Source organism: Kryptolebias marmoratus, linkage group LG2 (genome assembly GCF_001649575.2).
Source record: "Kryptolebias marmoratus isolate JLee-2015 linkage group LG2, ASM164957v2, whole genome shotgun sequence".
Taxonomy (NCBI): Eukaryota; Metazoa; Chordata; class Actinopteri; order Cyprinodontiformes; family Rivulidae; genus Kryptolebias; species Kryptolebias marmoratus.
This window is the reverse complement of record NC_051431.1, coordinates 14,208,525-14,229,915: the sequence shown is the minus strand read 5'-3', so window position 1 is coordinate 14,229,915 and position 21,391 is coordinate 14,208,525. Positions and strand designations below refer to the sequence as shown.

At 45.0% G+C, this 21,391-nt stretch overlaps 1 protein-coding gene across 3 annotated transcripts in view; it reads right to left on the bottom strand.

Moving 5' to 3' along the window:
* Positions 1 to 412: 412 nt before the first annotated feature.
* limk1a (LIM domain kinase 1a) overlaps positions 413 to 21,391 on the bottom strand; it is a 41,692-nt gene continuing 20,713 nt past the window's right edge. For 2 of the 3 annotated variants that reach the window (XM_017433403.3, XM_037981635.1), the window contains 13 exons: positions 8,593 to 8,702; positions 6,957 to 7,172; positions 6,753 to 6,858; positions 6,454 to 6,665; positions 6,188 to 6,374; positions 5,933 to 6,019; positions 4,989 to 5,120; positions 4,829 to 4,888; positions 4,501 to 4,566; positions 3,954 to 4,122; positions 3,779 to 3,834; positions 2,780 to 2,937; positions 413 to 2,407 (listed from right to left, as the gene is read on the bottom strand). In XM_017433403.3, coding sequence (XP_017288892.1) covers positions 2,239 to 2,407; positions 2,780 to 2,937; positions 3,779 to 3,834; positions 3,954 to 4,122; positions 4,501 to 4,566; positions 4,829 to 4,888; positions 4,989 to 5,120; positions 5,933 to 6,019; positions 6,188 to 6,374; positions 6,454 to 6,665; positions 6,753 to 6,858; positions 6,957 to 7,172; positions 8,593 to 8,702 — 1,728 coding nt within the window. In that variant the 3' untranslated portion in view covers positions 413 to 2,238. Of the gene's footprint in view, positions 2,408 to 2,779; positions 2,938 to 3,778; positions 3,835 to 3,953; positions 4,123 to 4,500; positions 4,567 to 4,828; positions 4,889 to 4,988; positions 5,121 to 5,932; positions 6,020 to 6,187; positions 6,375 to 6,453; positions 6,666 to 6,752; positions 6,859 to 6,956; positions 7,173 to 8,592; positions 8,703 to 13,657; positions 13,865 to 21,391 lie in introns of those variants that run through there. The other variant, XM_017433404.3, reaches the window with a different exon arrangement.

Sequence of the window (21,391 nt, the reverse complement as noted above, 5' to 3'; positions counted from 1 at the left end):
ATTGTTCAGAGGTAATGATCCTTCGCAAAGAAGTGCTGCGGCGACATTCTCGGTGACCGTCACTGACGCGCCCGACACGGCTCAGGGAGGGGAACGCCACGGACGAGCGGGGGTCTCGCGCCCCCCTCGCCGTCTCTGGCGGACGATTATTAAGCTGCTGAAGAACGGAATCGTGAAACGAAAAGCTCCGGAAAATGTCACGGCCCTGAGCCAGAAAAGATGAGGGAGAGGTGAGAGAGGCCGGTGCAGGCCGTGTGCCGAGCGGTCGGGAAAACAACACGCCGTGGTCGTCCGCAGGCAGCGGGGCAAAGCTGAGACATCCTCACAGCCAATCGAGAGCAAGGACCCGGGACGCCTCGTCTTTCATCGGCCTTAACGATAAAACGCCGTCTGCGCCGCGAACATAAGCGCCTCCTAATAATCCGACGAGTCCGTTTGCTGTCAATCGGGCGAAGTTCACAGAACCATTTTTTTTTTTCTTCTTGCAGCTGAAAGGCTCCAACAGTGGCTTGCATTCATTTATCAACCTGAACTGACATAAATCATGTCCCGAACACGAGAAGCTCAAGAGAGAAAATGAACAAACACGGCCTCAAACGGCCATTTAGTGCAAATAAAAGTACTCAAATGTGTACAAAAGGATTCCAGTGGGTTCACAGATATAGAAAAACAGATTTCTTTTTTTTTCTTTCTCGTTTTCTTCTCAGCCCTGCGTTTCTCCGTTGACTTTTTTTGTCTTCCGTTCAGCTTTCTTATCCAAAAAATGCTCAATATTCAAAGACTAGAACAGCTTAGAGTAGAAGTGGAAGAGACCTAGCCACTAGATCATGCAGCTCATAAAAAAAAGAAGCAAAACAGCAAGAGTTTAAAGAGTCTTAGAGTAAAGACCTACTTTCGAAGGTGCAATAGAAACCTGACAGTGCTGGAGTGTGTGTGTTTACGCAGTGTGGGGGATGGTATGTACAGTCGTATTTACAACACGGTTAGCTTTTCTATGTAAACAAACAAACGAGTCATCCTCCAGAGGAGACACAGTTATGTCGACGGACGAGGCAGTACCGGGCGATGACGCGCCGTGCAGGGAGGACGCGGGGAAAAGCAGACGTTTTGACTCCATTTAGAGGAGGTCCTGCTCGTTGGGTGTCTGAAAGTCTGCGGTGAAACAGACCTGTTTACAGGTCTTAATTATTTTGTTTTGTTAGGTCGTACAGTGCAGGTTCACAAAGTAATTAAACCTCATAGTTTCTGCTGATTAAATATGGATGACGGCGCAGGAGGACTGGAGTTGGAGCGTTTCTGCATATGTTGCTGCCACGAAATTTGTTTCAGCACAAGGTAGGTTCAGAGGGTCAGGGTTAGTTTCATTTCAATGGGTTTTCAGCAGAAATAAACCTCAAAATGTTTATTTTTTTAAGGTTTTACAGAGTTTGAACCGAGGCATCCTGGTGCCACAGACCCCAAAAACGACAAAACAGGGATAAAACACGATAAAACATTTGGCTGTGCCTTTTAAACTGCAGTCGGCCCTCCTTTTCCTCCGGTCAGCCAGTAAAAATATGGCAACGGAGAGCGCGCATATATAAAATAAGGCTGTACATTTACATTATTTAAAACATTTACAACGTCGGCGGCTATGTACAGTGCGTTTGGAGGTTGATGCGAGTGAAACGGCAGCTCGTTGAACTCGGAGCCGGCGGTCAGAGCGGACGCGGGCATTATTTACAGTCTTCGACGAGAAGCCTAAAGCTCGGGGAGGGGGTTTGCTGTTTTCGTACGAGCGGGTCTAAGACAGCGGCGAGCTCGGAGAGGGAAACAACTGCACACAGAAACACCTGCAAGCACGGACTGCACAATGCACTCTGCAGAGGCTTCGAAGACAAGCAGCTAAAGGTTCGCCCGCTCTGACGGCTGTTTCTATGGGAGCGAACACACGACAGGAAGGACAACAAATACGCTCCACCGGGTGCGACCACGCGGGTTATATCTACATGATTCGAAGGTCATATGTTGAACTTTGTGTCTGATTGCATATGACTTAGTCCACTTCACCTTCAGCTGAAGACGATGCGTGTGTGGGTTTGTGTGCATCTCACACAGGTGGCTTTTCAGATCCATATTTTTGTTTTTTGTTTGTTTTTTCCCCCTGAGTCTGTTTGTTCAGCCTGAGCCAGCTAAAACCAGCCTCAACAAGGCGGGCACTTGCCGCCTTCCCGCTGCCTCTGGGCGCTCCGCTGGAGCCTACTCGGGCTGCTCAGGGTGCGTGTGCAGGCCGTTCTCGGGGCGTCGGACACTGTGGCGCTCCCAGAAGGCCTTGTGCAGCTGGTCCAGTTCGGACATCAGGGGCAGGCCGATGTCCAAGTGCATCTTCAGGTTCTGCAGCCACTCCTCCAGCCTGGAGAAAGCGGGTCTAAGAAGGAAGAGAGCAGTTTTGTTTTACCAAGTGTGTGTGTGTTTTAAGAACTTTTTCAGGACATGAAAAAGCAAATTTTACCCAAAAATGGCACAAAGTTTGATCATCTTACAAACAGCTTTCTTGTTTTCCATAAGTTTGTTGTGTTTAACATCAGAGAAGTCTCCTGCACTAATTCCAGAGCTTGCTTTTGTTCTTTTTAATTTTAAAAAATATCAGTAAGCAATTATTTTCACTGGTGCAATAGTTGTATTTGGTCAAAACAGAAATAAAATGGCCTGCAGTCATTCCATATAAGACCTAATAAATGAAAGGGTTCATATATTGTGTGAAACGACCTCAGAGTGAATCTTTTCAGCGATGTCTGACCTTTTGTCTGCGTCGAGGTCACAGCACAGAGCAGCCATGGGGAAGAAGGCGGGGGGACAGTCGGGGGGACAGTAGTGCTCCAGGAAGCCCGAGACGTTGAGTCCAAAGTCTGTGGCCCTGGGAAGGTAGTCTGGGTCCGCGTTCACTCGGCCGATAATCTGACGGGAAGGAGGGAATAAACAAAGCAGAGACCAAGTTGAAGCGGCGAGCTCAATAAACTGAAGCCGATTGTTCCCAACAGACGACAACCAGCCACTTGTTCAGCAGACAGCAGCCGCGCGAGGACAGCCTCTGATTGATGGCGTCCATCTGGACAAGTCCTCTGAGTGACTTTTGGCAGAGCATCACTATTACCTCTTCAAAAAAATATAACGACTATTGCGTTTAATGAAAACAGAACCTTGAGATGCAGACAAATTGCAGAAAAAGCCTGTAAAAAACAACATTTCAGGCGTAGAAGAAGAACGGCAAATAACGAGCCCAAATTACAGCGAGAACGTTCTGGCTGAATTAGGCTTTATTTAAAAATAAAGCAGCTGATTTCTTTCCCGTTGCCAGAGGCGGCGTGGTGAGGGTAACCGCGCCGCTACCACCTCTAATTACTGCGTCCAGGAGGAACGAGCGTGCAGCAGGAAGGGACGGTGTCCAGTTATCCTACAGGCTGCGGCAGGACAGTTTCTGCCAAGCAGGGCTTTTTTTCCCCCATTTTTTATTTTTTGAAAGGACCAAAATAAAGAAAGCCAGACCCAGCAGGACTCGGACCGAGCTGCCAACCACAGGGCAGACTGCTAACATTTACTGGTCACATGTCTTCTTTTATCCGCGGGCTGGTGCTCCCGTCAGCTGCGTTCACCTCGTATTAGCCAGCAGGGTGCTGGCGTTTAAAATCACTGTTAACATGAGGTGGATCCGCTGAATGAACTGCTTCCCATCATAAAAAAACCCGTTTGGAAAACCCTACAAGTCGTGAATCAACAGATGAAACAAAAGGTCTCTTACCTCGCAGAGCATGATGCCAAAAGAAAAGATGTCGACTCTCTCGTCGTAGCTTTTCCCTGGGGAGGACATAAAAAAGCTGGTTTGTTTATTTTTAGAAACAGGACAAAGAAGAAGAAAGAAAAATAAAAGTGGTGAAGTTCTGCATTATCAGCACAGACGTTCCTGTGGGTCGTACCGTGGATCATCTCTGGAGCCATCCAGTAGGGGTTCCCCACCACCGTGTACCGTTTCCTGCGGTCGGGCTTCTTCAGGCCGGACAGCTTCCCCTGCGTCAGCTTCTCTTCGTGCTTGTCGTCGATCATGAGCCGAGCCAGGCCGAAGTCTGCCACCACCACGGTGTTGTCCTAAAAATCAGTCAACGGGTCAAAAACTGCTTTTTTTAAATTATATATATTTTTTCTTTAACGCAGCGTGGTTTCAATCGCAACCAAGAAACTGTGATGATTTAAGCTTTTCTTGAGAACTTCAACTCTTAGCTATCAACGCCACGAGGAAAGGTGGCAGGTGATCTGTCTGTTAGCAAAATATCTGACTGATCCCCAACACAAACTGCATCACACAAGATTTATTTATTTTTAAGATTTGAGCAAAACGACCATAACTAAGAGTAAAAAGATGATCTTAGTTTCAAACTTGGGCCAGAAAGGCGGCAGACAGTATGTGTTCCTCCAAGGAACGTTAGTTTATTAAAACATAGACACAAACGGACCGAATGACCTCACCTCTCGGACCAGACAGTTGTGTGAGTTCAGGTCCCGGTGGATTATGTTCATGGAGTGGAGGTAAGTCTGAGAGACAGATAGGACAGGATTCAGATGAATAATTAAAAAAACAACATGAATAAAAACACATAAAACATGAATAATTACAGCAGAAACAGCCTCACAACACATTCTACTGTTTACACTTATCTGTGACAACTGTATTTATCTCTAGAAACAAATAAAATGCTTTTAGTTATTTTCAAATTCTATTAAATTTCTTGCAGCTCACTTTTCTGACCACTAGAGGGAGGCAGAGGTGGAAACAGCAGGGAGCGTTTGAACTCACCATTCCAGCAGCAATGTCCTTAGCGAAACTGACCCGCTGGTTCCAGGGATAATTACTGTCCTGCAAACAGAAATCACACTTAGATTTAACTCACCAGCCGTCCAATCCGCCACGTTTTTGAAAATCAAAGAACAACACAACACAGTTCGTTAACGCTCACCATTTTCTTGATGATTTCCCTCAAGGTTCCTCCCTTGATGTACTCTGCGATGAAGTTGAGTCTCTTGTCCTTGTAGAGGACTCCGATGAACTTGAGCACATTGGGGTGATCCAGGCAGCGCATCACCTTCACCTGAGGATGTTGGACACACACCGTTACCACATCTTCTTTGGATCAAACAAACGGCAGAGGGGTCAAATTAATTCCAGCTTTCGAGCACTTTCGGAGTTTGGAAGCAGCTTCTAGGAGCAGATTTTGCTCTCCTGAAGGCCGAGTTGTGCGGAAGGAGCAGGCACGCCAACGAATACGCACAGACATCTGTCCTTCTTCACCAAATCAGATTAAAAGACACGCGGTAAGGTGAGACTCGGCCCAGCTACAAACAAGCAGCCACTGGGAGTAATGACCCGGCCGAAGTGCAGTTGGGGTTTGTCTTGTTGGCAGGTTTTACTCTCCTTCCTGCACTGATTCCAAGGCGTGTCAAGCTGCTGCAACCTGAAGCTGAGACCTCATGTATAAACAAGAGGAACTCCCACATGAACAGCCAACCGGAGTTGCGAGTATTTGATAGTGAAACGGTAACACGAGTCACGCAGGACATGATGACCCCTCAGCATCGTGTCTGCACATGGGGGCGGGGGGGTTAACGGAGCCGAGCGGACGTTTGCGTACGAGTGGGAGAGGCAGGCGTACATGAACACGCAACAACCGTCAGCGGCGTCGCTCCTCAGCTAACTTTAGATTGCCTCTGTTGGGCCAGCAGGAAGACGCTGCGGTGATCATCCTTCCATCGGACGGCCGGATGAAAAGGGAGTCGAAGTGCTGAGTTCTGAAGTATTGTGTGATAACCTTCCCCTTTCACCACCTAAAGTTAATGTTAACCATCTACGATATGACGTTAAAGCTCATCTGATGCTCCTGACGGGTCACACCTCTCCGCTCACCTCTTTGAGGAATGTTCTCTGCGTCTCGTCGTCAAAGCGAATCAACTCCTTCATCACCATCACCTCCCCGGTCTCCTTGTGCGTCACCTAAACAAAGACAGAAATCATACAAAGATTAAGTTACCAAAAGAAAAAAGACGTCCTCCCCTGAGTGTCTAACTTGTCTGAACGCTGCCCTCCGGTGGAGACTTTATGTATGACAACAGTCTGCTGATGTAAACATGCGTCCCCGTCACCGCCGCCGCCGCCGCCTACCTTTATGGCCTGTCCGAAGCATCCCTTTCCGAGCACTTCTCCGTGGATGAGGTCAGACGGGCGAAAGATGCGGTGAGTCCGACTGGAGACGACTCGGAGCGACTCGGACCGGTTGATGTCCTTCCTCTGCGAGATGGGCGACGCCGCGGTACTGGAGCCTGGCGACTTGTCGATGCTGTAACTCCGCCTGAGAGAGAGAGACGAAGGGGCGAAGGTGAGATGCAATCAAAATACGAAAGCGGAGAAGCGAGCGGGCCGCTTCTTACGTGATGATGCGGGACTTCAGGTTGCAGAGGTCCGGGTTGGGGGGCTGGGTGACTGGCAGCGTGGGGCTGAGGCCCTCTGACGCCGGGGTAAACAAGGCGCCGTCCGGCTGATCGTCAGCCCCCAAGGAGCCCCCTCCTTTCTCCCGGGCATGAGGGTCGTGCTCGATGGTGAGCTGCAGCAGCCGGCTCGTCTCCTGGATGAGCAGGTCAATCTGGGGGCAAACAGTCAGTTCAGCTCAGACGTTTTTTTTTTTACCTGAGAGAGTCCAAACGGTAAAAGGCGTGACGGCGGCGGGTACCTCATCCAGGGGAACGTTGTGAATGGGCGTCCCGTTGATTTCCAGGATCTTGTCTCCAACGTGAATGGAGTTTTTCACATCCGGGCTCACGCAGTCAGCGTCCACTCTGGGAAACAGGGGAGCAGGTGAGCTCGTTTTCTACACTGATCGTGTTTTTATTTTGACAGAAACTCAAGATCAGACGACCACCACACACACACTCACTGGGAGACTCTGACGGTGCGCCCGTGCTCGGGGCTGAAGCCGCCGGTCGGGCCGAGCGGCTGGTCCACGGCCACGGAGAAGCCTCGGCCCCGGCGCCCGCTGTCGCCCTCGTCCGAGGCTGGGATGGACACGAGCGTGACGGTGTGCGGGATCCGGGAGCACGGCGAGTCCGGCAGCGACACCGGGGTCACGATGGTCCCGTAGTAGCAGTGCCCGCTGGAGCCGGAGAGCAGGAGAGGACGGAGGGAGGGAGAAAATGAGCGTTTGGGGAGGAAAACCTCGCGAGGTTTAAACGAGAGGAGACTCTCTCCCTCGTTGGATCGGATTTTTAAAGCAATCACATGCTGCTGACGGGATGCTGCTTCGGCTCACTGTGCAGTCATTGTCCCGAGTTAAGGCTGACCTTAGCGTGAACAAATACATCTTGTAAGGTTAGCTTTACAATCAAGATCCTAAAACACGGGCCGGAAAATCCAACCCGACTTTGTTACAACCCAGTGAGGCAATTTAAGAAACAAGACAACAACAAAGCTGTACCTGTTTCTCTTTCAGACATGACTGTGACCAAAACAAGTCATTTCTAATATGTTGTTTCTGCGTTGGCAGAATCAGCTGAACTTTATCACAAAGAAAACACTTCTTCGGCACACTGACACCATCTTAGCATCTGGGTGTCCTTACTTGATCCCAGAATTACTCAGAAATGTTGACACGGGAGCTTCCTGAATGTTCCGTTATCTGTTCAAGGATTGTTTTTACTTTTTTTTTTTTTTTGGTCTGTACAGCAGGATTCCTTTAAATCATCGTACCGCAGGACGATGCATCAGATCCACCCATGTCTGAAAGCTTCACATTTACATTTTGGGACCATAAACCTGCAGCCGAACTATCGAAGAACAGATCTGCTGGAAGTCATGGAAACAAACAAACCTGCTCAAACATTGAGTCTTTTATTTAGAAGGAGAACAATGATGGAGCCGATTTAACATCATGGTTCCAAAGAGGAAAACATTATTTATAAGAGGAAAAACATCTTTATTATAAAAGGCTCCCAGCTCAGAAACGTTCTTCCTTAAATAGTGATTCTTTTTGTTTAAATGATGCATTAATATTTGGATAAAAAGCAACCATTCGTGTTAGAAGATATGTTCTACTAAACTGTCTGCCTGATGGCGTCTTTGCTGATTTATACAGTTTCACATGTTGTGTTTCTTCTAATTTATGTTAAAGGAAATTACAAACAGGAGCTTAATTGTACATTTATGCATATACTGGTTCAGCTTGTTGAAATCCTGGGCTGAATCACTTCATGTTTGATGGAAGTTAGCCTAAAAAGCAAATCAGCTCTTAGATATTTACTGTCGACATGAATCTGAATCAGCTTCACTGCATGTGTTTTCATTCACAGTAAGGATTGATTTTCACAAATATATATATATATATATATATATATACATATACATATATACATTCACATATATATATATATATATATATATATATATATATATATATATATATATATATATATATATATATATATATATCAGTTTATTTATTTATTTATATCAGTTTATTTATATACATATATATATATATATATATATATCAGTTTATTTATGCAGTGAATGCTCACCAGTAGAGTTTGGAGCGCTCCACCAGAGCGTACGTGTCTCCATCGCCGATGAACGTCCGGCAGTTCAGACAGCTGAAGCATTCTGGGTGATATTTCTGCTCTCCTGCGACCTGTCCAAGCAAAAACACCGGCACACTTTTAAAAAATAAAAAACAAATATATATTCTTCAAAGCTATTAAGGTGGAGTAGGGAGTGTTGATCTAAAAGTAAAAATGTTCTTTTTGAGGGGAAGAAGCCACACCAGCGGGGGGGTGTGGTGAACAACAGGAGGTTTCGCTCTGGGAAACCGGGCGACGTCTGCTCGCCGAGAGGTGTGTGTGTGTGTGTGTGTGTGGAGCAGAGATTGAGTTTGCTGCAGCCACATGGCCTTCGAGGCCCGCCCGGTTTCGTAAACGATGGGGCGGAATCGAATTACCGCCGAAGCAGCGAGCAGGAAACAAGCCGATAATTCACACGGGCAGATCTGCTGCCGGCGGGGGGGAGCTCGGCTCGAGCTGCTTATCGAAACCAGAAATGTTTCAAAATAAGAGACCAGCCTGCCCACTTCTTCTGTTAGTGATTTGAGTTTGTGTTTGAGACAATTCTCGACTACCAAGGCGCCGAATTTCAGCTCAATATCTGTAAAACCGACTCCGTTGTAGCCATTTTTTGCGTTGGCTGATGTTTATTACCTTGAACTGAGTTGCAGCTCTTCACCCAGTGATTAATTCCTGAAAGTTGCATTAAAATCCACCTAGTGGTTCATGGGATATTTTTGCTAACAGACAAACTCAGCGGCGGGTGATAACAATCGTGCAAAACGTCTGAATCGTTGAGCTCGTGACTTGTCAGCTGAAACAACTCATCAAGCAGCCTCCACCTCCACGTGACGTTAACGAGCATCTTCACCTTAACGAGAATGAATTAATGCGAACGCCCCACTAGTTCAGTCACCTCGCGATTAAACATGAGCAACAGTGCTAAGAACCGAAGGTCGAGATCAACCGAGCCGCCTCCTCCCTCGAGACGGAGTTTGAGGTTTCTTTTTTTTTTTTTTTTGCTTTGAAAGGCAGAATTATTTTAAAGGACCCAGCTTCTCGCCAGCTCTCCTCATCTGAAATGCTAATGCTGTTAATAAATAAATAAATAAAGTGTTACCCTCATTAGAGACACTGGATACAGCAGAGCTGGACAAAGAATGTTTCAACTATTGTATTTTAACTTTTCAGTTTTTATAGCTGAAATATAACATTAGGAATATTATTGTCAAACAAAAAACTGGTATCAACTCAGCACTACTGTAGAGTAAAACAAGAACTCATAACTTTAACTATGAGAAGAAAATAATATATATATATATATATGTATGTATATGTGTTTCAGCTCTCTCGGCTTGACTTCACCCTGATGTTTTTAATGCCACAGCCTCAGACGCAGACCAACCAAGGAGCCGCCTCATAAAACAAAACAAACAGAACAATCGAAGGAGAGTACGGCCCTCGAATGACTCGAAGGGGAGAACACAGCAGATAAAGACTTCATTGGATGTTTAACCTTTAATTTGCGCTCTGAGCAGCTCCGTAAAAAAAGCCTCAAAAAAACGAGCGTATCGACAAACTCGGCGAGACGTGAAAAGTAACTTTAAACAGAGGAGGAAGAAGATGAAAATGTGATGATTTTTAAAGTTTATCCAACTATTCTACTATAACTGTTTGCTTTCCGCAGTTTCTCATAGATTTTCCTCTCGTTTGTGTCACTTTAGGTGCAACCCCGAGAGGACAGCTGGACGGAGACGCAAAGGTCGAGCACTAAGGCTGCCATTTGCTTCCCATGCAGCCACATAAATACGCACACACGCCCTTTTTAAAGACCACATCTGACGGGTGACAGCTGCTGCCCTTACATTAACGACATGCTTCCTCTCCAGAACGTGGATATAAAGAGAAAAACAACAAGCTTCAAAATAAAACAAACGACCAGCAGCTTTAATAAGACGGAGTGGAGGGACATCACATGTCTAATGCTGGATCCAGTGGATATGACCCATCCAGTCATAGGAGCTGTGAGTGTGTGTCTGTGTGTGAGCTCATCGTCATGCTGATGGCTGTGTGACTTCATTTTATCTGGTTATGTGGACAAATTTGGCCTCTTCTCCAGATAAACCAGAGACTGTTGACAGCTTTCCCTCGGGGCTTGTGGGCCCACGTGGTTCACAGATAACCGAGGAAGATAACGGTATTCAGCTACTCTTTGTCACATGTTTTACCCGACCTTCAGAAACCCTTAAAAGTCTGCTGCTCCCGCTTTCCCATCAGCCACTGGACTGATTTTAATGAAACTCTCAGAAACAACAATTGAATGACTTTTGGGGTCAACGTGATTCAAGATGGCTGCCACAGCTGATCAACCTTGGTAACGGCTAAATAGCTACAACTGTTAGTTTTACAAATATTAAGCTAAACATTGGGATGGTTGTAGCAGAGAGTCATCCTCAAAACGTACTTTGAGGGCAAACAGGATATCGTGTGCGATAACGCATAACACCTTTTTCTAGTTTTGACTAAATGAGGGTTATATTAGCATGCTAATGTCAGGTTTAAGCATTAGCTAGTAATGTTAGCTAATGGTCAAATATGAGACTCCGGTTATATTAGCATGCTAACGTCAGGTTTAGGCATTAGCTAGTAATGTAAGCTAATGGTCAAATATGAGAATCTGGTAATTTTAGCATGCTAATGTCAGGTTAACCTTTAGCTAGTAAAGTTAGCTAATGGTCAAATATGAGATTCCGGTTATATTAGCATGCTAACGTCAGGTTTAAGCATTAGCTAGTAATGTTATCTACACAGCAGTGAGCCTGCACTATTAAAATGTCCTAGTCTTTCCTGTTCTAGTAAATACCAGATGACATTTTACGCTAACCTTTAGCTCACTAAGTGCTCCTATTGTATTTATAAATTAAATAAATAGTACCGTAACTGCATATACAACCCAGATTACTGCCTATTAGCCGCAAGACAGTTTCAACAATAATTTTATTCTAGTGCAACTTGCCTGAGTGCAATGTGTTTATTTATTAAGACATATTTTTACATGTTTGCACTGTGTGGGACATGACACTGAGGCCCCGCAGAAAGCTGAGCCTTCTGCTGTACGGCGGAGAGTACGGATGGGTGTGATTTTAATGACTAAGCTGCTTAAACCTGACCATACAGAAAAAGAAAGCGAAAGTAAACAGCAAGCGAAAAAATTAGGTGTAAAAATAAAACAAAATAAAATATAAAAAGTAACCACCCTTAAAGACAAATTTTAGGCACATTGGCTGAAGTCATTTGCGTTCGGGGTCAGATCCTACATCCTTTAAATCCAGACTTTATTAACGACGGAGGCGGAAACACCATTTCCCCCTCTTTTTCATGTACGCCCAAAAAACAGAAGTTGCGTCCAGAAATGCAAATTACGTTTATGTTCGTTTACCAAACAGCCACACATTTGTGTGGCATAAAACTCGGTGATAAAGGCTATCATCCGATTATTTAATGACTGCAGTCTGTGGGAGAAACAACTGGAAACAATGTAACCAGATTTACCTAAATACCTTCAGTGGACGAGAATTGGCCAAAGGCACCGCCATGGCCTGGAAGCTTTATTTGTTTCCAAAGATTTACAAAGCTAGCCTAAGTTTACTGAGGAATGTGAATGGGTCTTCGAACACCATTTAGAGGAATTTATGACGGTGTGACGCTCACAGCTAAACAGCTTCCAAACATGTTTGGCAGTAAATCAGAGTATCCCAATGACACGGCCATGTTGACTTTCCTTGGCACCTTTGGAGATTATGGTGTCAGTAAGATTTAAGTGAAATATTTAAGAGCTCCCTTTGGTCACAGTTGCTCATAAATAATTGAAATGGGTTGCAGAAGTTTAGCTACAACTTGTAGTTTCTGCTTCTCATTTGTGCTTCATGTTTGCCTCAAGATTTGGTAGCCATTTTACCCACAAAACAGTTGAAGTCATTTCAATGTTCTTGCCTTAAATCCACTTCATTTCACATTTTTCTTTAGGAGAAACGAGTGTGTGTCACACTAAGATCAGACATGTACCAACTGTTCAGCCATTAAATTGCTTAAAACTATTTTATTCCTTGAAAGCACCGGAGGTTGAGAAATCAAGGCAAGATTTGAACATAGTCACTACTGATTAATTACTCAGTGATGTAGCTGATCCTTTATGAGGCTCCACAGTGACATCAATGGTTCGTTTAGGGTCTTAGAGATTCCCGAGAGTATCTTATCCATTTCCACACTGGTTTTGGTGAATCCATTTGGATTTATATGCTGGTCAAACTCACAGTAAAAAACTTATTAACCACATCAAATTACAGAAGCTGTGACTTCATTTTAACTTGGATGTTTTTAGTAAGTACTTAAAAGCATCTCACATATTCGTTACCTCATTCTACTCATTAAGAGGAAGCTAGAAGTGAGCAAACAAGTCGAAGGAAATTCCTGAAGTTTAGACGTGTTGTAGCAGTCAAGGCTGTTTGAGCAGAAGTAAGGGGAAAAAGAAGAAGTTGCTCAAAACTGTCCAGAATACTTGTTTTTTTTTTCCAGGCTACAGATTAGACTGCAAGCCTAAGCTTGGAGACAGTGGGCCACATTGATGCTCTCTGAATGGAAAACCCCCCATCTGCCACAAACAGTACAGTACCACAACATACACAGGCCTCTGCTTTCATTTGAGAAGCCTCTACGCAATAAAAAAAAACCTCACAAAAATGAGGAAACCGACAAGCGTGGCCAGATAGGACAGGTAAATACAGATAATCTCCCCGCGTGCCCTCGTGCATGTTGAGTTTTACGTGGTTTATCTCAGGACCCTGAGAAAGAATGGCTCCTAAAAATAACAGGCATGCCGTATCGCATTAGTTTTTCACGCCGGGAAAGGAGGAGTGGATCTGCAGTTACGCTGACCCAGTTTAAACCTGGCGTCATGGTTTAAACTGGGTTCTAAAAAGAAAGACGAAGGCGCGATGGAAAGAGGCTACGCAACCCGGCAGCCGCCTCACTAATACATCATCCTCACCTTCTTGTCCCGTCTCCACAGTCTCAGACAGCAGAAGCTCCAGAAGAACAGATCTCCCACCATGGCAGCGAGAGCCGGCGTCTCTCTCTCTCTCTCTCTCTCCCCCTTCCACCACCTCGCTCTTCTAGTTCATTCTACCGAGGCGAGCGTCTCCCTCGCTGTCACAACAAAACACTGGCAGCAGCCAAGCCGAGCGGGGAGTCAGGGAGCTGCAGGGGGAGGGAGGGAGGAGAGCCCACGCCTTTGTAGCTGAGCTCATCTCTGTACCAATGTCACGCCTCCAGCCTCTTCCCCAGCTTCCTCTTCCCTCTAAGCTTTGCTATGACCTCATCGTTTCCTGTTTGGCCCCGCCTACTCACACACACGCGGCAGTCAGCCAGCCAGCTGCTTCCAACGCACACACACCTCCACCCTCGCTCCTTCCAGTGTCTTCAGTGAGAACCCCACCCCTCTTTGAGGCCACGCTGCGGTCTGTGAACCAACCAGCAGAGCGGCTCTGCAAACCGTGACCTCATCGAGGTTAGATCGCTCAACGATGCTGCAGTTTTCTCACTGTAGCTTGAACCAGGTCAGAAGGACATCTTCAAATATAAAATAAGACTTAAAAGAGGTAAAAAAAAAACAGTTGGTGTAGAACAATGAGTTTTAACGACTTGATGTAGAAATCAGGGCAGTTTTAGGATCGCATACGATACAATAAAAGCTTTTTTATTTTTTGTATCTTAAATTGTTTTGGGGGACATTCATCTGGATCTGAGTTGGACATTTGTGAGGGAACTGTTACAAACCAAACAAAAAGCACTCCTGCCACGGCTGAAAGTCCACTGACGCTGCTGTGTTTTAATTAGCTCAGTAAAGTCAAGTGATGTTCGTTGCTGTAGGAACCTGAATGATCAGTCCACCAGTGAACTGGTCAACCTCTAGACTCAATGTTACGTCAACTAAACAGCTCATCAGGCTCTGCTCTGTAAATATATTCAGATATACAGTCAAAGGTTCAGTATACCACGTTAACACAGAAAACTAGTGTTGTTGGGAGTATATTATAAGGATTATGAAGGTATAATCGTTTTTATTTTAAACTTTTTCTTTTGGTTCTTGTGGAGAACAAATGAAAATCTCACGTCTGAAAGCTCGACCTGCAGCAGAAGCGGACCCTGTCCTCACCGGCTGCTTTTGGACCATCAGGACGTCCAGATATAAAACACACAGGTCTGATAGACACTGCGGTCTCAGTTACGGCGCGAGGCGCGGCCGTAGCATCGGATCCCGCGGAGGAACCCAGCGGGGTTAGTTGTCAACAGGCTGACGACACGATCCAGTTTGTTTTCATTTATGCAAATAAAATAACGTGTGGAACCGTCCGATTTTATTTTGAGGGTCTAAAGCTGAAAGGTTTGGGGACTTGTGATAAAAACTAAAGATGAGGAGGAGGAGGAGGAGGAGGAAGAGAGGACCTTTAATGACCTTTAATGACCTTTAATGTTGGAGACTGGGTTCAGGTTTTACTGAGATAATTTTAGTCTTTAGTTTTCTTCTCCTTTCCACGTTGGGTTTTAAGCAATAAGTGTCTGTTAAATGTTTGGCCTAAAAATAAACTCCATGTAAAATAAAAACTCATTTTTTTAACTCACAAAAAAAAATCGCCTGATGATCACCTGCTTACCTCGGTTAGCTCCACTTCCATTTCTGGGATTTTTAAACATTTTTTTAATCTGATTTCTTCTCTTGCATCAGTTTTTCTTCCTCATTTCATTCGTTTTACTTCTACAGCTTTCTGTGCCGCATTTCCCCTTTTAACTGCAAGATCGTTTGAGAGTATTTCAGGTCAGAGCTTCTCACAGGTTTCTCTTCGGTGTCTTCTTGTCCTGTTTTGATTTGTTCGGACTCGGAGGGGCGGCTTCTTATAAGCTTCTGTTTGCAGAAGCCAGTTGTTTCTTTTAAGCTTGTTTTGGTTTTACAATGAAGATGGACTTAATGTGAGAGAAACACCTGAGTAATATTCTGTGTTTTGGATGCGAATCATCAACCAAACTGTGTTCTGTAACATGATGTAGATGGGAATAACAAAGTACTTCTGTTTCATTTCAACAGCCTTTATGAAATATTGTCTATTTTAGATGACGATGGTGTAAATATTGCTCCGTGTGTAAATAAAGTCTTTGAAACAACTGATGGATGCACCATACAGGGGTTTAGGTGATGAATTTTCCGACTTACTGATAAGCTTTAAAAGCATCAATAACTGGTATGTTTTGGTTTTCTTATTTTGTTTTCTTTGGTCTGCTTTCTTACACTTTTCTGCGCTTCGAACCAAATTCCACCATGAAACATTATCATGTTGTGAATTTCAGTTTTTTTTTTTTATCTTTCTGAGGAAGTTTCTCATGAGCTAAAGAAAACACATATTCAATTTCACTTCTGCAGAATGAAAAAAAAAAAAGAAAAAAGATTATACTGCAACTTAGATAGAAAAACATCACCGGCAGAGGATCCACATGTTGTGTTTCGGTCTTTGCTCCTTTGGAGATGGCAAAAAAAAAAAAAAAATTAAAAAAAGGTTGACTTTTATTTCTACCTACAAGGAGCTGATTACGTCCCGGTAACATTAAGCGTTCGGCGCCATAACAAATGTTTTCCTTTTTAACTAAAAAAAAATGAGCTCCTATAAATTATCAGGAAGTATTTTAAGGAGTGAATTCCCTCTGAAGAAGAAGAAGAAGCACGGCCCCATTTATAGGAAGTCTAGCTCATTTCGATAAAACCCCGACGCTCTGACTCTGCTGCTTCACATTCACCTAAGAAGGTACGACACAAAGGAAAGTGTTGTCAAACTGGTGTTATAGAGTCGGTCTGCACAATCCTCCATTCTTCTCTGAGTTTAGAGACAAACCACTTATTCTTGGCAGGAGAGAAAACCTTTATCAGTTCTTATCTGTTAAGGTGGATGGCAGAAAATAAAACTGCCTATCTGTAAAAAACAAAAAAACAAAAAGAAAGCTTTCGAAGTGAAACCAAGCAGCCCACAGCTACACCTCAGGGGGCATTTCAGCCTACAGAGGTTGCCGTTTTCGTCAGGGTTTCCAAACCAAAAGAAGGAAATGGCAAATGTCTAAATATTGGCAAATGTCTAAATATTGTCAAATGACGGTCCCTGCCACGTGAAAGTTTCTGACTGAAGCGTTGGAAATATCAGCATAGCTGAGCCTGTTGAGCCTGAGCTCCCAACACAGGAGCCACAACGGTGGAGTGGCCCTGATCAGGACGGTGGGCTGGACTCGTGGACCGCCTGAGGCAAAAACTGGTCGGCACGGGTCCTTCATCCTTTGTGTTCCAACTGTGTGACAGAGCCGCGACCCACGTTGATGATTAGATCAACAACAGCTTAAAAAAAAGAAAAAACAGTCCGACCGGTTTCACGTGTAGGCCGTCCTCCCTTACAGCACACCTGGTCCAAGGGCCAAACAATCTCCATCCAGCACCTAATGTCCTCCATGTCTTTACAACTCATTGTAACGAGTTTAGATGTTATTGAAAACAACATCCAGATTCACAGATTTGTTTTTTTTTGTTTTTTTTTATGGCCAATGCCAATTTTGAGAAATCAAGACAGAAAATGGACGATTTTAAAAAAGCCCATTTTTACTTGTTGTTTTTTGTTTGCCATTTCCAGGATAAACACATGCTTCCTTCCAAAGGTAGTAGAACATTATGATCAGCTTCCTTTGGGGTCAGCCACGTGCTGTCTACAGGCTGGGCCTACGTCAGAGTACCGCCAGTGCTACGTAACACACCCGACGGGAACAAAGGCTTTGACAGTTCTGTGTTATTGGGATGTGAAGCTGAAGCATAGATTAGGTTTTCAGAAAGGGGGCCACTTGTGATCTTCACCTTTGACTCTGAGACCTTGAAATCAGTAGGGATCATCCCTGACCCCTGTGGTGTCCAGCTGGGTGGTTTGACATTTCTATGTAAAAAGGGGCGTCAATTCAGAGAGCTTGGACAAGAAATTGTCCGCAGACAGACAGAGATAAACGAATTGGTCAATCAGTTTCCCTCAAATCTAAATCTAAACACGTCGAACTAAAGCAGGCTTTATATTCTATTTTTTTTTATTATTAGGTCCACTGGTTGTGTTGGCAGAAGGACTCAAGATGAATGAGTTAAAACTAAAACTACCTCCTTATTATTCATTTACTGACATCCAAACAGTGTTCCAGGAGTACAACATAAAGAGACACTTTGACCAGTTTATCACAGACTCGCCTCTGTGAGAAAAAAGGGATAAAAAGCCCTGAAAGTGTCTCCTAACATAACAGTCCGGAATCGGCTCTGAAAATGAGTGAGAACCAAGCTTTTCTGTGATGTTCCAGCAGTGAAATACGATCTGGTGTCGTAATCGATGAGGCAAACTCAGGTCCCTGCGTTTTTACTACAACCAGAGGCTCAGATTGCCTAAGCTCGAGCGCCTCAGGGTGTAAACTGTTGCCCATCTCTGACTTAGAGGCAACACAACGATTTACAAGAAGCAGCACGCAGATTCCCTTTTTTTAACGCCCTGACAAACCGGTGGGAGCTGATCATAACCAGCGAGGCTCTGGGACTTTCCGCTGGTTTAGCGGCCGACCAAAAAAATATCTTGACGTTAAACACAAGTGTGGCAACATCGCGTGGATTACTGGTGGCCTCCAGCCAACGATTCATACGCAGTTAAATACAAAACCCAAAATGATTGTTCGGTTCTGATTTCTGGTTTTTATAATCACATGTTTGTTTGTTTTTTTCATGATATTTAAGCCTAAATACGTGTAGTACCGTTAACTCTGCGCTGAGTAAAGACTCGTGTGACAGAAAACAGCAACTGAAGAGGTAGTTCACCACATGATGTCATTTCACAACATGTTTTTGGGATTTTCAGACGGGAACAAAACATGCTCTGAAAAGAAAAAACAAAAAACCCTGCAGTACATTTTGGATTTTACCTTTAACCGTTTCAGTACATGTTGTGTCACAGATACAAAAAAGAAAGTAAAAGTAAAACGCAGAAATCCAGGCGGGAAAACCCAAACAATCGTGGCGACGCGATGAAGAACCGAACCTTGATAGGCTGTTAGGTGAAAACTCTAACTGTGGCCCAAACAACAGCGATCAAACGCGGACTCTGACTCGTTAAGTCAACGTTTGTTTCCCCATCTGGCAGAAATCAATCCCATGATATGAGGGGCCGCGGGTGACGACACATCTGGATAAGCGGTACAACGGGATAAACACGAAATGAGCTGTTGCTATGGAAACAGCTTTGCTGTGACAACAATGCGTGAAGTTTAGCACCGAAGGCGAAACACTGATAAAAGTAGGGAGTATAAGCAGCGGTAGCATTCCTGCTTCCTGTGATTCATTTGTTTCTCATAGCGGCTTCGCTAAGATCTTATTTCTCTCACACTTTTATCACATTTGTAAGTGCTTGGCCAAAAACAACGCCTAATGAGAACGATCCTCCTCTGACGCTCGCTGATTATTGCTCTTTTTTTGGCCCCCGTCACACTGGATGATGACCGGAACATGGGTCGGTCTCTGCAGGGTCTCGGTGAGGTCTTCAGGCACCGGTCAATAATGGTTTTGAGCGTGCGCAGGGTATCCACGTCATGGGGCCTGCTCCCGCTGGTGTGGTTCGGGCGTCACGAATCTGACGCAGGACCGATGCCCTGGCTCCAACCGTAACTACGGAGAGCTTGTAGAAACGACCTGGCACAGATGCGAGGCCCATGGCGGTGGCGGGGCGCTACCCTCGAGCCTTAGAGCTGTGTCCTGTGAGTGCGGCGAGGCTACGGGAGAGCAGGACAAAGCGGGGGAAACCCACTTCGTGAGCGCTAACTGCACAGGTTCACCAAATTTGCCGCAACCCAGCCGCGTTCCAACAGCTTGTGTAGGTCATGGCGAGCAGAGCGGGGTTATCTACTTGTGTGAAAAGGGCGCGTTGGTATCAGTGAGGCTAACAAGCTTTAAATTCACTAAAATATCTTTGTTATTTAACATCGGTCGGCACGGTAAAACGGCCGCTCTTTCTTTCCATACTACGTTCACGCCCGTCATAAGGCAGCCTGCATGAACGCTGATCATACGGGGTGTTTTAGAAGTATGAGAATTTGCCGACATGTTTAAAGTAAACTCCTACTTTTAAACACACATTAAAAACATTAAATGTCTGCAGATCACCACTCAGAGGCTGTTTGCACGTTACAGGGACACCTGGCTGTGGGCTCGATGAATTAAACAAACAGTCTGTCATTAAGTTAGATCATTTTACTACGGCTGCACACACAGGAAGACCAGAGATCTTCAGAGAAACAACGATTATTTAGTGAAAGAAAGCTTTGAATATTTCCAATCGATTTTTGGCTGCGCTCCCATCGGCTGGATGTCGGCACCGAGACGTTCGAGGAAAGCCTGACAGCCTCTAATCTGAGTGCGGAGATGGCTGAGATCACCGCAGCTTCATCTGCCAGTCAGGGGTGCCACCGACCGAAAGGCAGGAAGGAGGGATCGGAGGAAAGGAAATGAAATTACACCTCAGCGCTTGGCACACAAAACCAGTGGAAGGGCGGTAAATAACCGGGAGCCGCTTTTCTGGCTGAATTCCTCCCGACTCAGTCAGTGCTGACGCTGCTGATGAAGACCGAAACAAAACACTCGACACAACGTCAGGGGCTAAAACAAAACGCTCAATTAGGCCAAAGGGTGACTCTGCTCACTAAAAAACCAACAGAGGAGACCTCTGGCAACACCTTGACTTTAATAAATGTACTGAATCGAACGCTACAGAAATGAATTAAATTTGGATTCAGTTAAAATGCACCCGACTTGAATGAATTAGCTTGAATGTAAGTGGATTTGAATTACTTGTGAACTGGAGACAAACAAACGATCTCTGTGAAGGACGAAAGGCAAAAAAGCTGCAAGCAAACAGCTAAAGAACGTCCGACTCAATTTGTAGAAGCAGCTCTGCTCGGCTGACCACCAGGTGTGAATCTGTCTGCAGACTCTGACTCAGCTCTGCGTTACCAACCGGTGGCGGCGTTTCGGATGACCCATGCGGCTAGCTCGGCGTTGGAGCTGAGGGATCTCAAATCTGCTAAAGTGCAGCTGCAGAGAAAGTCAATCAGCTCCTCTGCACAGTCAGAGGAGGCAATAAACCAGAGGAGGAGGGCAGGAGAAGGAGCGGCCGCTCTGCCTAATCCACTTTAGGGTCTCATTACTGAGATTGCAGCGGTGTGTCAGGAGTGAATGATAATGCTCACACATCAGAGGAAGAGATGCTCGAGGCAGACTGCTGCACTGAATCTCACATCCTCTGAAACCTGAATGTTTACGTGCAAACTGTAAACTAGTGTCACACTTTAACCTTTCCCCCCCTCCTAACAATGAGGGAATTATTGATTTATTTAAATGTCTGGCTCTTAGAGGCGCAGCTTATCTTCTCAGCTGAACGCTAAATGTTTTCTAACAATCACAGTTCGCTCCGTTCAAACGTTATTTGATGAAACGTAGACATCAGTCCCGTGGTGCCGATGTTACGTCTTCAATAAAAACCATAAAATGTTCAGTTAAGTGCTTATTATGACATAGCAGTGCAAGCAAAAGGCCCGGTGAACATTTCACGGCGTTAAATTCAGCTGGGGATTGGTGTGGGAACACTTCCTGTTTTATGAAGTAGATATGGGGTTCATTAGGGAG